Source organism: Herpailurus yagouaroundi, unplaced genomic scaffold, assembly GCF_014898765.1.
Source record: "Herpailurus yagouaroundi ecotype Mexico unplaced genomic scaffold, PumYag 67793, whole genome shotgun sequence".
NCBI lineage: Eukaryota > Metazoa > Chordata > Mammalia > Carnivora > Felidae > Herpailurus > Herpailurus yagouaroundi.
In genome coordinates, this window is record NW_024420586.1 from 25949436 (window position 1) to 25964613 (window position 15178).

Here is a 15178-nt window from a genome sequence, read left to right on the forward strand (position 1 = left end):
AGAGAGCGCGCGCGCGCGCGCGAGGGGGGAGGGGCAGAGAGAGAGAAAGACAGAATTCGAAGCCGGCTCCAGGCTCTGAGTTGTCAGCACAGAGCCCGATGTGGGGCTTGAACTCACAAACAGTGAGATCATGACCTGAGCCAAAGTCAGATGCTTAATCGACTGAGCCACCCAGGAACCCCACCCCAGGTTCACCCTTTTAAAGAGGAGTTCCAATAACGGGATTCCCTTGCTCAAAAACCTTAATACTTTTTCAATCACTTTCTGAATGAAGGACAAATCTCAGTATGACATTCAGGATCTTCTAAAATTCGGCGTGAATTTCTGGTTGTATCCCCCATACACTTCCCTACCGTAAGCTTCAATCACACAGGAGTACTCACACACGTCCTCATAGGTGATTTCCTTTGCACAAGGTATTATTTCCACTTGGATTTACCTTTATCAGAGGAGTCCGCATAACTTTCCCTGGATTTTTTCTAGTTAACTTGTGGCTGTCTCCCACCCTCCCACCCATTACACTATGAGTGCCTGAAGGCAAGGAGGGAATAAATGTTACCAGATAAAGTAAAAATAAGCTTGGACTGAGAAAGCAAAAATCTGGCCATTCATCAGGCTGAAGTATCAGACACAGATAACGCCAGCTGCAAATATAACAGGGAACAGTCTTTCTCTCAAAGACACGGTACAGCTATAAAATGATAACAACTCCCTTTGAGTGACCACCACTTTTTTTTATTCCCTGAGAAACTTTGTTCTCTACAAACATAGACTATCAGAGACTTTGCTGCTTGAAATCATGCCAGTGAGAATAAAACATCCCGCATTTGTGTGGAGGACATAAGGTTCTTGGAAACAAAGAAGCAGCCTGGAATTCCTATCCAGGTGCAGAACTTCGGATAAGGGCTATCTGGACACAACATTCCACATCTATTTTTTACTTTGGGTTCCCAAGGAAACCGGTGTCTGGGTTCATTTCACAGCCCAGACTCGATGTTGTTGACCCCTTCACACAGTGATGCTTTGAGCTTACAGAAAACAGTCCTTCATTAAAATTTATTTAAACTCCACTCTTCCCTCAAATTCTGTAATGATTGTTTTTCTTTGGTTAGATGCCCCATGGTTTCTCTTGTGCGTGGTCTTCTTCATTGCAATAGTCAAAAAGCCTGACTTTTAGATTGCCTGGATTGACTATATGGATTCTGGTCCCAGTTCTGCTGATAACTAATTAGGATCATCTTAAATAAGTCAATGCACTCCATTGGCCTATTTCCTCTTCTGTAAAATGAGGGGCCTTTCTTTCAATCCTACGGTAAGCACTTTGGCGTCAGGAAGGTCTATTTTGGACTCTCAGTTCTACCACTTACTAAAACCTATGATTTTTGCTTTTCCGAGCCTCTGTTTAGTAAATTATTAAAATGGTGAGATAATACTGGGGCGCCTGGGCGGCTCAGTTGGTTAAGTGTGGGACTCTTGATTTAGGCTCAGTTCATGATGTCACAGTTGTGATATTCAAAGCCTTGCATTGGCCACAGGGAGCCTGCTTGGGATTCTCCCCCTCCCTCCTTCTCTCTCTCTCTCTCTCTCTCTCTGCCCCTCCCCTGCTCATGCTCTCTCTCTCACAATAAATAAACTTTAAAAAATGGTGATAATATGGAAAACTGCCGTGTAGATTATCCAGTGCTGCAACGAGGCTCAAGTACACTGTTATAAGCATCACTATATTTGATCACTATTCGTACTCCTGTTATGTGAGTTGAGAGAAGTTACCTAATCTGTCTGTGCGTCTGTTTTCTCATGAATAAAAGCGGAGAATGATAGTACGTACCCCAGTGCGATTATTGTGGGCACTAAATGAGATGAAAGTGAGTTAAGGGCTTAGCACAGTGCCTGGCACGTAATTAGAGGCTCAAAATATGTCAGCTAATGTAATTAGTATTAGATTACTACTGGCTATTCTGTCGGCCAGAAGCTCGGCATAAACAGTTTCATTCTAAGGACAAAACCCCAAAGAACCGTACTCCAGGTTATTAACAGTGAAGCATAATGGGAGCATTTCTTTTTCAAAAGCAATCGGCACGCCCAACACAGGGTTAGGGGCCGCCCAGTCCTCATTAAATATGGCAGCGAGCAGGGCCGACTTACTGCGGTTGCGCACGCGGAAACTCCTCCTACGTCGCTTTCTCCGCCCGGCCTCCTTCCCACCTCGCCTCACCCCCGCCCTGCCAGGGCAGAGGTGCCGGGAGAAGGCCGGGTAGGACGCGCAAGCGCAGACTTTGGCTGTGTTTGGCCGATACTTGTGAGGCGCCTGTCACATGAGCCGCGCGCCCGCTCCGCTCCCCCTCCTCCCGGCTGGGCTGTGAATGAAGCTCTGCCGGCTACGTGGGGCGCTAGCTCGGCTTGGTGTACTGGACGCCAGAGCCGACTGAGCGCTCGGCCCGCCGGCGGCCGAGACGGGCTCCGCCGCCCCGGACCTCGGCGACAGGTAAAGACAGATGGGCTGTCGCTTCCCCAACAGGTCCTTGGCGGGCCTCCGGCCCCCGGCCCACCCGCGGAGCACCCCTGGGCGCAGGGACACAGGGGAAGCGCTCCCCCGATGGCTCGGTACCCCGGAGAGGGGGGTTCCCGTTGCCCGGCCGCCGCCGCCTGGCACTCGGAGGAGTTAGACCGGCTAGTTCCAGCCAGTGCAGGGCGGCATCTTCCCGGGAGCCCTGCCCTATTCTCCGAGCCAGGGTCCTTGCGCTGTCCCAGCGAAGTTTTCTCGCGGAGCGGCGCCAAGCCCGTCCCGCTTTTGAATGGGGGGGAGGCTGGCTGCAGGCGTCGCCTTTCCAGGACTGGGGCAGAGTGCTTTTGTCTGGTGAAGCTCTTTCGAGGCCCCGCTGTTCTTCCTCCCGCTCTGGACTCGCAGGTTGGTGTGGGTCTTAGCGAAGTGGACTCCAGACTCTCAGAAAAGTCGTTGTGGCGAGTTTTCCTTTTTTCCCACTTAGCGCGGGTGGCTGGTTCTCTCCAGACATTCCAGGCTTGCGCTTGAGCGCCTTCACCCTGAAGGGGAAAGCTTTACCTTCACATTGATGCACGTTTACGTTTCTTAACATTTCAGAGCAAATCAGTTTCCTGGAGTGCTAAGCGAAGTTGTACGTGTGCCCGTGTGATAAAGTCAGTGTAAGCTACCCCGAGTAAGTGAGGGAAATCCTGAACTGTGGAGCATAAAAAGCCAGTAAGAATCTGCTTTACATAAACTTCATACATTTATTAGCAACTACCCGGGTTTGACTTCAGAGATGTTAAATTTCTCCTGGTCCCACGAGGCGCGGACCACTACTTAACGCGAAATAAGAGAGAGAGAGAGAAAGAAAGAGAGAGAAAGAAAAGGGCAACCCAAAACAAACTGTCCGGGGTTCTAGACAAGTCATCGGAGCGCTTTTTCCTGGTGAATTCATCCTTGGACTTGGGACTTCCTAAGTTTTCTTGGACTTTCGCAAATCTTTGCTTATCCAAAGCATTGGTTCCCCCCCTCTATTGGTGCTGTTGGGGCTAGTGTCCACATTTACATTCTTTTCCTTAAACAAAAGTCATCAAGGAAGACCCAAATGATGACTCTCAAGTTCGTATTAGTCTTCATGCATGCATTAGAGCTTTCATTTCGTGGGCGGAGGTGCTACTTGTGTAAAAGCTATGGAAATAGCAACCTACTTTCATGTTGACCAAGTCAAAAACGTGAGGTCTTTTGCTTAGAAAAAGCTGATGACTTGGGTGCTAAATAAGGAAGACCAATTTATTAAGAACTTGTTTAAATGGGCAGCACAGCGTTTAATATATTAAGCCTCTGAATCAAACGAAGTAGTCAGACATTATGTTTTTGTCCCCCTGATTCCTAGCTCCTTTCATATCCTTGCAAATAGTATTGTCCTAAAACCGAATTTGACTTTTTAAGTTTAGGAATTAGCTGAATTAATTGGTAGTACTTAAATTAGTATTCTATTTTTATTTTTTTTCTTTTCTTCTTCTTACCCCTGATTATAAAAGCAATATATGCTTCTTTTTAGGACATTGGCAAAGTGTGGGGAAGTATACTGAAGCAGAGAGAAATAACCACGACCCAAAGGGCATTGCTCTTAACTTTTTATTATGCTTGCTTGCTTCTCCATTCCTATACAGGGTCTATTTTAAATTTTTTTTTTCAACGTTTTTTACTTTATTTTTGGGACAGAGAGAGACAGAGCATGAATGGGGGAGGGACAGAGAGAGAGGGAGACACAGAATCGGAAGCAGGCTCCAGGCTCTGAGCCATCAGCCCAGAGCCCGACACGGGGCTCGAACTCACGGACCGCGAGATCGTGACCTGGCTGAAGTCAGAGGCTTAACCGACTGCGCCACCCAGGCGCCCCTATTTTAAAACTTTAAATATTACAAAAGTTGTTCTCCTTTCTACTAAGTTTTAAATGGCAAGTTGGGTGCTGGGGCGGGCGGTAGGAGAGGGCAATAGATATTATGCTGTTCTTCATTCCCCAAACTGTGGAATGTGAATATAGGGAAGACATTTAATGGTTGTCTCATCCAACCACGCATCCTTTGAGATTCTGAAACCCATTTACTGAAGATCCAGTGATTCACGCAGAATTGGACAGCACTCAGTGGCAATAGTAACTGACTCTGGATCTTACCATTCTATGTTTCTAAAGCAGTACTTCGCTGGGAAAAACTCGGCACTACCCATGTCTGCATGTCTTTGAAGGAGAGGTTCAAAGAGGGACAGGAGGTAATTCTTAAAGATTTGAATTTTTTTTTCATTTTGATACTCATTTTGCTATTCACATTTTCAGGTTGAGGGCTTGAACTTCTTGCAGAAAACAAGGCCACACAGCGGCTGGTCTGTCTACATCCCATTCAAGCCTTCTTATAAAACTGGAGGGCTTTGGGAAAACAAGTGTGTGACACCAGTGTGGGAGAAGAAAGGCTGAAGATGGCCATGTGGCAGGGTAAGAAATCAGAACTTATTTCTCTAACTGGTTTTTCCTCCATCCCAACCCAACCCCCCAAGCTGGTGGCAGGCAGCCAGCCAACCCTTTCTTTAACCCTTTGTCTCCACAAGGACAAAAGTATATTAATTTAAAAGAAGATCAGGTGAACATAAGGGAAGCAAAACAAAAATATTATAAAAACGGAGGAGCACAAAACAGAAGAGACTCATAAATATGGAGAACAAACTGAGGGTTGCTGGAGGGGTTGTGGGAGGGGGGATGGGCTAAATGGGTAAGGGGCATTAAGGAATCTCCTGAAATCACTGTTTCACTATATGCTAACTAATTTGGATGTAAATTTTAAAAAATAAAAAATAAAATTAAAAAGAAGTTGCTGCTACCTAGAAGTTTCACCTATTTTAAAGTAGGGGTGGAGAGGTAGGGGGACGGTAGTAGCAAGAAAATGTAACGCCAGAAGCCTTTTGAAAGAACTCCCTTCTTTCGAACATGTGCTTGTGGGGGTTATGTGTGAGGAAACACGATTTTTTTTTCTTATTTGTGTTTTTCATTTGTTTCCTGCAAATTCCTTATCATAAGGTTCTCAATGGTGGGGGAGACAGATGTCAGCACCTCCCTGGCTTCCTCTTCCCAGTAAAGACTTTAAAGCGTATTTCATGTTATAGTGTTTATATTTGGTGATGGAAGGAAAATGCCCGTTTTAATAGTATGAACTACCCAAGAGCAAAACTCAACGGTGGTGTCTTACCTGATGGATTTACATCTCTTGTGAACCTAGGAATTCCTACCACCTGCAAAGTTATTTTTATTTTTGGTGGGGTTCAGGGTCGTGTCCTTGGGGGAGTATCAGAATTTCTGGGGCTGTGTGGGATTTTTATGTTTTTCAAAAAGGAGCGTGGGTTTAAGAAATGATAGAGAAACACTACCCAGACTGGTCTGTGACCCAGAAAAGGTTAAGAACCACTTGGAGTCGAATGCAAGAAGTTATATAGCTATAGGTATTCATCAGGTAGGTTTGTTGGTTGCTAATGTATCTGTTAAAACTTTCTCCTGTTGGTTATGGCTTCAAATACGAAGGCACACAAATGCAACATGTATTTTTGATGTATGAGGATTGTTACTTTGAAGATGTTTGTTGAAATGGGAATTGGCTTGTATCACTCGCTTTGGACGTTTATCAGGAGCAGTTTGGAAATTCTTGTTTAAATCGCGAGGTATTCTTTCATTCAACAAACATAATACAGAGGTGAATAAGACACAGAGCCCTAGAGGGTTCCTTCTCTTATGGGAAAGGCAGACATGTAGACAAATGATTGTGTTAGGTTAAATTAAGTGTTAGAATAGGGAGAGGTGCAAAATGTGATGGAAGCCCAGAGAAAGGCATGATGAATTCTGAGTTTTGAACTGGTCTAAAAAAAAAAAAAATGAGTGGGAGTTTGCCAGATGGGCGAATGAGAGAATTGCATTCTGGGCAGACAGAGAAGCACTGTTTGGGAACTTCCAAGTTGCTCCGTTTGCCTCGTGTGAGATGTGTGGGCCACGACCTCGGATGAGGCTGGGAAGGTAGTTGGAGGCCGGATAATAAAGGACCTTGTATGTTCTAGGAAGGATTTTACACTTTATCCGGGAGACAAAGATTCTAAACAGGGAAGTAACATAATCAGATTTTATTTCAGAAAGATTACTTTGGCCGCAGTGTTGAGGTGGCGTTGGAGCTGGAGAGAAAGAAAGCCAAGAGCTGCTTGGGAGGTTTCCGGTAGAGCACTTGAGGGAAGGAGTTGGGAGTCTGAGCAGAAGCGGGGGCAGATGTGGGGGGAACAGGGCCCGGGTTGACACCCAGTTTGGGTGCTTGGGGCGGGTGGTGCCAGTCCCCGAGATTGGGGACCTAGCCTCAGGGAGATGTGAGAAGAGCATATGGGGATGGATGGTGGGGAGTTAGTGTACTGACTTTGGTTTGGCTTCTTTTGCTTGAGACACCTATGGGCTGGTAGGTTCATGATTAAAAGGTGGTGCGGGAAGTTTGGAATGGAAGTTTGTGAAGGTGGGGATCTAAAATTTTATTCCCAATGATGCATAAAGAGCTTGTGTTTTTTCTCTTTAGTGGAAACACCATTAGTAGTTAATGATTTATTTATTTTCTAATAAAAACATTCTAGTGAATACCAATTCTTAATAAAATGTCATAGTTTCTTCTTTTTTAAAGTTTATTTATTTTGAGAGAGAATGATAGAGTGAGAATGTGTGAGCCAGGAGGGGCAGAGAGAGAGGGAGAGAGAGAGTCCCAAGCAGGTTCTGTGCTCTCAGCAAATGGAGCCCGATGCAGGGCTCAATCACATGTACTGTGAGATCATAACTGGGACCAAATCAAGAGTCAGACACTTAACGGACTGAGCCACCTAGGTATCCCTGTCATATATATTTTTTGCCCCTGTCGTATTTTCTTAATAAATCATATATTTTGTTCTCTCAGGCCCTAAAATCGGATCTGCTTAAAATGACATTGGAGTAAAACCACATTTTCTTAGCATTAGTGAATAGGGGAGTATTCCATATAAGTAATTGCAACTTATTTTTTGTTATGTGCAACATCTAAAGTGACAAGCAATAGTGACAATGATAGTTTGGCTGGCACTATGGTAGAATAGTTAAAAATACAGATTTGGATTCAACTCTGATGGGTCCATCACTTGGTAGCTGTGAGACCTGGGACAAGTCCCTTACCCTCTCTGTGTCTCAGTTTCCTCCTCTGTAAAATGAGGATAATAATAAAACTCACCTTATAGGGTCATTTTGAAGATTAATATATACAAAGCACTTAGGACATAGTACGTGCCATGTAAATGTGTGCCTTTATTATTAGTAAGACATTTAGAATATTGCCCAGCATATAATACGTGCTCATTAAAATTTATCAGTAGCTGCTGTTGTTACTACTGCTACTACTTATACAACCACCATTATTATTGTCACTATTACTTTGCTATATCCTGGGGTGACCCTGGGACCCTGTTCTGTTGAGGGAATTTCAGGTTGTCCTTGGAAGCCCTACCCTGTGGTAGTCTGTTTGAGTCTTTAGGTAGAGGCTTAGATCTGAAGAGATCCTTAGAAAACATCTAGCCCAACCCCTAGAAGTAAAGTGACATGCCTGTGCTCAAACAGGTTGATGGTGGTGACAGGACTAAAACCCAGGTGTCCTGGTTCCCTATTCCAGTGTTTCCATGGGCTCGGAGGAGGGAATGGGTGTGTCTATCCTCAGCTCAAGGAAGCTTGGAGTCAGTTTCTGGAGGTAGTTAAGGAACTCTAAGAGCTAGAAGAAACCAGTCCTCCTTAGTCTCTTGGGTCAGTGGTATCTAGTTCCTCCACAGAGAGTTTTATCAGAACTCCCATACCCCTCAAACATGGCCAACATTATTATTTTGACTTTATTTGATGAAGCCCTGTAACATATTTCCTGGCCGCTTTAAACATAGCCTCCTGGGCATAATTTAGTATTTTTGATAACTCAGGGTCATCATTAATACCATCAGATTTATTGATCTAATTGTCAAGAAGTTATTGACAAGAGAACTAGCCAGTTTGGGGTTGGATAAGGTTGGACACATATTATCAGGTATTATTTATTCAATTATCATTAAAATTTTTTTAATGTTTATTTTTGAGGGAGAGAGAGAGCAAGTGAGCATGAGCAGGGGAGGAACAGAGAGAAAGGGAGACAGAACCCGAAGCAGGTTCCAGGCTCTGAGCTGTCAGCACAGAGCCCAATGTGGGGCTGGAACCCAAGATCATGACCCGAGCCAAAGTCGGATGCTTAACTGACTGAGCCACCCAGGCGCTCCCCAATTATCATTTATTAGGTACCAGTTGTGCACCAGGCACAGTGCTGAGCCCTAGAGGTGCAATGGTTAGTAAAAATAGGTATGGTCTCTACTCTCATGGAGCTTGCCAACTAGGATAAAGGTAGCATTTCAAATTCATAAAATCATTTATTTAACAAATGTGCTGAAGTAATTTGGAAAAAAATGACACCAATATAAATTTAGAAGATTAAACTACTGTTTCTTAATAAAGGAGAGGGTGCATCAGAGTTGTCCATGGGGCTTTAAAAACTATTCCTACTCAGGTCTCAGACTCCCCAAATTGGAATTCAGTCTTAGGACCTGCACATTAAAAAAAAAAATAAAAACCAAAAAGACAAAACTCTGTAAGCAGTTCTGATGTGTAATCCTTTTTGGATTACATGTACACTGCTACATTGAAGAATGAAAACTTTGAAAAAGAGAGATGATAGGAGAGTATATAGTGTTGGGGTAGGGAAGGTATTTGTATGCATAATATCAAATGTAAAATAATAAATAAAATATTAATATAATCAACTATATGCAAATTTAAAATCCTGCAAAACCCGTGAAGTTAATGACAAAACTGGAAGCAGTTGCAACAAGACTCATTATTCAGAGCAATAAGAAAAATACAAGTATCTGACTAGAAAAATGTGCCAAGGTTGGGAATAGGAAAATATGTAAAAGAAGAAATCTAAGTGGCCAATAAATGTGAAAAAATGTTCTATCTCAGTGGTAGTCGAAAGGAGATTTAAGATGGCATACCATTTTCTCCAATATAATTTGCAAAGATTAAAAAGGAATGACAGGGGCGCCTGGGTGGCTTAGTCGGTTAAGCCTCCAACTTCAGCTTAGGTCATGATCTCATGGTCCGTGAGTTCGAGCCCCGCGTCGGGCTCTGTGCTGACAACTCAGAGCCTGGAGCCTGCTTCAGATTCTTTGTCTCCCTTTTCTGTCCCTCCCCTGCTCATGCTCTGTCTCTCTCTCTCTTTCTCAAAAATAAACATTAAAAGAAATATAAATAAATAAATAAATAAATAAATAAATAAATAAATGGAATGACAAAACTCAGTGTTGGCAAGGACATGAGGAAGCAGGCATTCTCTTGCACTTCTGGTGGGAATGTCAGTTTGGCATTATCAAAAGCTTTAAAAAACACGTTTACCTTTTGACCCAGCATTTTTTTTGGAATTTATCCCAAGGAAGTAATTAAGGACGTACACAAAAGTGTGTCAACAAGGGTATTCATGGCAGCATTTTCTATAGTGGGAAAAATTGGTAACACTTGCATTCTGATGTAGTAATACAGTGCAATAGTATATCACTCCTACAAATGATTATAAATGTATCATTCCTATAAATGTATAATCATTCCTAAAAATGATTAGTGCTGAGTTCTACATAGAAATAAGTTCAGGGGTGCCTGGGTGGCTCAGTTGGTTAAGCGTCTGACTTCAGCTCGGGTTATAATCTTGTAGTCTGTGAATTTGAAGCTCGCATCAGGCTCTGTGCTAACAGCTCACAGCCTGGAGCCTGCTTCCGATTCTGTGTGTGTGTGTCCTTCTCTCTGCCCCTCCTGTGCTCACACTCTGTCTCTCAAAAATGTATAAATGTTAAAAAAATAATAAGTTCATAATATGATGTTATATGAGTGGTGGGCAGGGGGAATCATATCCCAGATTATCGGTAGTTAAAAGCCTGGGATCTGGGGATGAAAGGTACATTGTAGGGAATATAGTCAATGGTATCGTAATAGCATTGCATGGTGACAGATGGTAACTACACTTATGTTGAGCACAGCATAATGTATAGACTTGTGGAATCACTGTAATGTATACCTGAAATAATGTAACATTGTGTGTCAGCTATACTCAAATAGGAAAAAAAGTCTGGGAGGGGCCCTTGGGTGGCTCATTTGGTTAAGTGTCTGACTTTTGGTTTCGGCTCAGGTCATGATGTCCTAACAGTTACAGTGCGAAGCCTGCTTAGGATTTCTCTCTTCCTCTCTCTCTGCCCCTCCCCTGCTTAAGCTCTGTCTCTCTCAAAAAATAAAGAAACATCAAAAAGTTAAAAAAGAAAAGAAAAAAGTCTGGGCTCTGGGCTTAGGGTTAGATCGAAATCCTAGCCTTATCAACTGGGTAATGTTGGGACGTTATTACCTGAGTGTTCCTCAGCTTCCATGTTAGTAAGAGAGGGATAAAATAGCAGCAAACCTAATAGTTCCCAACACCCAGTAGGATCACCTGGGGATCTCTTAAACCCTCCCCAGGCCAGGCCTCACCCAGTCGATTAAAATCCTCAGTCCTTAGGGACTGGATGCAGCCCTCAGGGTTTTTGAAGCTCCCTGGGTGACTTCAGTGTGTAGACAAGTTTGGGAACCATTGAGCTAACATATAAGGTGGTTATAAATATGAGAAAATCACAGTGGCTGGCATGTGGTAAGTAGTCAATACGTGGTAACTATTATTAGTAACTGTTATTTTTTTTATTAATAATATGACCCCATTTTAATATATGTGTTTGTGTCCATGTATGTATAATAAGAAAAACCTGAGGGGATGTGCACAAAAGTATTTAAAAAAGAAATTAGAATTGACTTTGTTTTTGCTTACTTGTATCTTCCAATTTCTCTGTAAATACCATGGATTCCTCACTAATTTTTGAAAAGTGTAACTTCTGAAGGAAATATCCAATATATGTGCACAGCTTTTATATGCTATTGTGTTTATAATAGTGAAAAACTGAAGACACAGTTTCTATAGTAGGGGAATGTAAGTAAATTATGGAAGGTCCATATAGTAAAATATGGGGCCATTAAATATAAAGACCAATGCTGAGGAAAATCATTATGATACAGTGGGAGAGTATATGGGATGATGCCATTTCCATCTTTGTAATTTAAGTGTGCAGTTCTTTGTGTCTCTGTGTTTACATGTTACATATATACCTGTGGATGTGATGATAAATATGGAATGGAAGGAAAGGAACCAAAGTTGTTTTTGAGGGGGGGGCGGGGGGGAGAATATATGAACGGGGGAGGGGCAGAGAAAGAGGGAAACACAGAATCCGAAGCAGGCTCCAGGCTCCAGGTTTTGAGCTGTCAGCACAGAGCCCGATTTAGGGCTCAAACTCAGGAACCATGAGGTCATGACCTGAGTCAGACGCTTAACTGATTGAGTCACACAGGTGCCCCTGGAAAGGAACCAAAGTTGTTAAAGTGGCTATCTCAAGAACAGTAGGATGCATTTCTGTTTTTTCCCTTTTTCATTCTTTTATTTTCCAAATTTTATATGATGAATATGTATTACTTTTGTAATAAAAATGAGTTATTTGAAAATGAGATACGCAATGATAGTGCCACCAACAAGGAGTGAATTGTGTGGGCTTCTGGACAACTGCTTCAGTCACTTTGTACCCCTTGCCCCTCCTCCACATTAAAAAAAAAAACAAAAAAACAAAAAACCAAGACCCCAAGGGTTTGGTCAGAGCAGTTTTTCTTTTCTTTTTCTTTCTTTCTTTTCTTTTTTTTTTTGCTATTAATACTTCCTCAAGTCCTCTTGTAATTTTTGGCCATCTCTCCTATTGACTCCAGAAACTCTTTTGGGAGTGAGAGTGGGGACAGGCAGAGAGATAATGCAAAAATTGGGAAATTACACTTACTCTCGTGTGGAGGTTACATAATGAGGTGAGGCGGCAAACTATGCCAGGATAAGCATGAAAATAAGACAGAGGAAAACTGTAATAAAACTTAGTTGCAACGAGAAACTCAGATTTGAAGGAAGTACATTTCAACCTTACAGATTTTTTTTCTTAGCACATCACAGTGTATCTTTAAACACTTTGGTGATTTAGCTAACACATGGGGGCCGGGGGAGCATCACAAAGCAGTTAGTGAGTTGGAGACAGAGTTTCAGTGTGAAATCTGGATAGCTGTGTGGCTTGATAGTTGGACCACCATCATCTAGGAAAAGCCATCTGCTCCTGCCTGTTGACCAAAACGTTAGTATCTGCACGGCTCTTAAACAAAAATCATGTTGTTAGAGCAGGAGTAAGGAAGCAGAGCACCCACCCTCCCCTTTTTTTTCTTTATCTGGCATAGTGTCTCAACTATGGTAGGTACAAGAAAAGAATTCTTCATCTCTTTTCACTATTGCCTCTACAACTCCTCAGCCGGGCAGAAGAGGTGGGGATGAATAGGAGGTAAACAAACATGATCTTTCAGAAGATTTCTGTTTCTCTAAGAGCCAGCCATTCCGGGGCGCCTGGGTCGGTTAAGCGTCCGACTTCGGCTCGGGTCACGATCTCGTGGTCCCTGAGTTCGAGCCCCGCGTCGGGCTCTGGGCTGATGGCTCAGAGCCTGGAGCCTGCTTCCGATTCTGTGTCTCCCTCTCTCTCTGCCCCTCCCCCATTTATGCTCTGTCTCTCTCTGTCCCCAAAATAAATAAAAACATTAAAAAAAAAATTAAAACAAAGAGCCAGCCATTCCTTCTCAAGCATACAGTTGTGGAAGGAGCATGGACCGTGGAATCTGATACACCTGAATCTGAACCTGGCCCTGCCAGGTGGTGGCCAAAGTACCTAAACTCTGAAAGCCTCAATTGTCTCATCAGGGGTCAAGTGCGGTCTCTGGAGACAGACTCCCTGGGTTTGTGTATTCGCTGTCACTGCTACCTGTGGGCAAGTTATTTTATATACTGTGCCTCACTCTCTTCATCGGCAAAATGGGTTAATAATAATTGTACCTACTCATAGGATTATTGGGAAGATGGAATGAGTTAATACATATATAGCCTTTGAACACTGCCTGGCACAGGTTAAGCACTCACAAATGTTGACCTTTGCTATTAAAATATGCAAAAGTATATGACAATATTTGCCTCACATGATTGTAGATGAGAATGAGAATCACCAAAATGTTCACCTGTTGTAGCTGTTCTGACTGTATTATAATCGCAGCAGAAAAAAAAATCGATATATTCTTAAAGGGATTTAAAAAAAAGTTTCTTTTAAGTTTATTTATTTTGAGACAGAGACAGTGAGCAGGGGAATGGCAGAGAGAAGGAGAGAGAGAATCCCAAGCAGACTCCCCACTATCAGTACAGAGCCCGATGCAGGGCTCGAACTCACAAACCATGAGATCATGACCTGAGCTGAAACCAACAGTCGGACGCTTAACTGACAGAGCTACTCAGGCACCCCTTAAAGGGATGTTTTTAAACAGGAAAGGATCTTTCAAGGTGATCCATTTCAAACATTTCATCTTACAAAGGAGGAAACTGAGGCCCGGGGAAACTGTGAGTATCACAGCTGTCATATGGTGCTTTGAGCCAGGACGATGCCCCAGGCTACTGATAATCAGTGCTGCCTAGTGTGCTCTCTCTGCCAGTCTGTCTGCCTCTTTAGCCCTACTGCAGTTATACTGCCTCCCCTAGGCTTGGCTGTTTTATAATTTTCTGCTAAACGTTAGTCTTTCCCTACTATGCATTATTGCTACTTTGAAAAGTTTAGGGTTTTTTTCTTCCCAAAGAATTGTTTTTTCACTGAGGCTTCCAAGGTGGTTTTTTTTTTCCTGTCACTCTGTTGGCATTTTTGAAATAAACTATAGGTTATGTTTTAACCAGAATTATGATTCAAAGCTTCCTGTTTCATGTAATGCTGTTCTGTGTGTGGCAGGATGGGAGGGGGGACTAGAAAGTTTCACTATGGGTGGCAGCAAATGCCAGATTCTTCTTATTTTTCCTACTTTCTGTTATAGACCTGTGGCCAAACCAGAGAAGCTGTTGAGGAGTTAATAGGATGAGGTAACCCCCTTAAGTAATGGCTTATTTTGATGCTTTTCAACCCGATACCATTCAGGCATTAGGTAGCATTTTCTTATATGTATTTAGGATTTCTGCCCTGACTACTTCCATGAAGAGCAACCCAGAAATTGCAACATAGAGCAGTTAGAAATAAATTCAGGAAAGGGACTATCTGATGGAAATGAAATAGGTATTACCAAGCATGTGAGATACTCAGGACACTGAATCTTTTTCTTTCCTTCTTCACCCCCCTACAAAAAGATAAGCACACTAAATTCCATTATTATTACTGTTATTTGTTTTAGGTTTTTATTTTAATCCTAGTTAGTTAACATACAGTGTTATTGTAGTTTTAGGTGTACAATATAGTGATTTGACAGTTCCATACATTACATTATTGACATCTTCTGGTCAAAAAAGGTATTCATATGTAGAGAGCTCTCCTGGCCCTGTGTGTGCTAAGTCTTCTGGTCCTCACACCACCCTCCACTGCCCTGGTCTGGCCTGTGGCCACCTACAGCTCAACACTGAATGTTCTCAGGTTGAAGTCATGGTTTTT

General features: G+C 42.8%; 1 protein-coding gene across 3 annotated transcripts in view; it reads left to right on the top strand.

Moving 5' to 3' along the window:
* Positions 1 to 2285: 2285 nt before the first annotated feature.
* The window catches only part of CLCN5 (chloride voltage-gated channel 5), a 153165-nt gene continuing 140272 nt past the window's right edge, over positions 2286 to 15178 (top strand). Inside the window, exons 1-3 of one of the 3 annotated variants that reach the window (XM_040468947.1) lie at positions 2286 to 2485; positions 3101 to 3176; positions 4824 to 4979. In XM_040468947.1, coding sequence (XP_040324881.1) covers positions 4964 to 4979 — 16 coding nt within the window. In that variant the 5' untranslated portion in view covers positions 2286 to 2485; positions 3101 to 3176; positions 4824 to 4963. The remainder of the gene's footprint in view (positions 2486 to 3100; positions 3177 to 4823; positions 4980 to 15178) is intronic. The other 2 variants (XM_040468946.1, XM_040468949.1) reach the window with 2 other exon arrangements.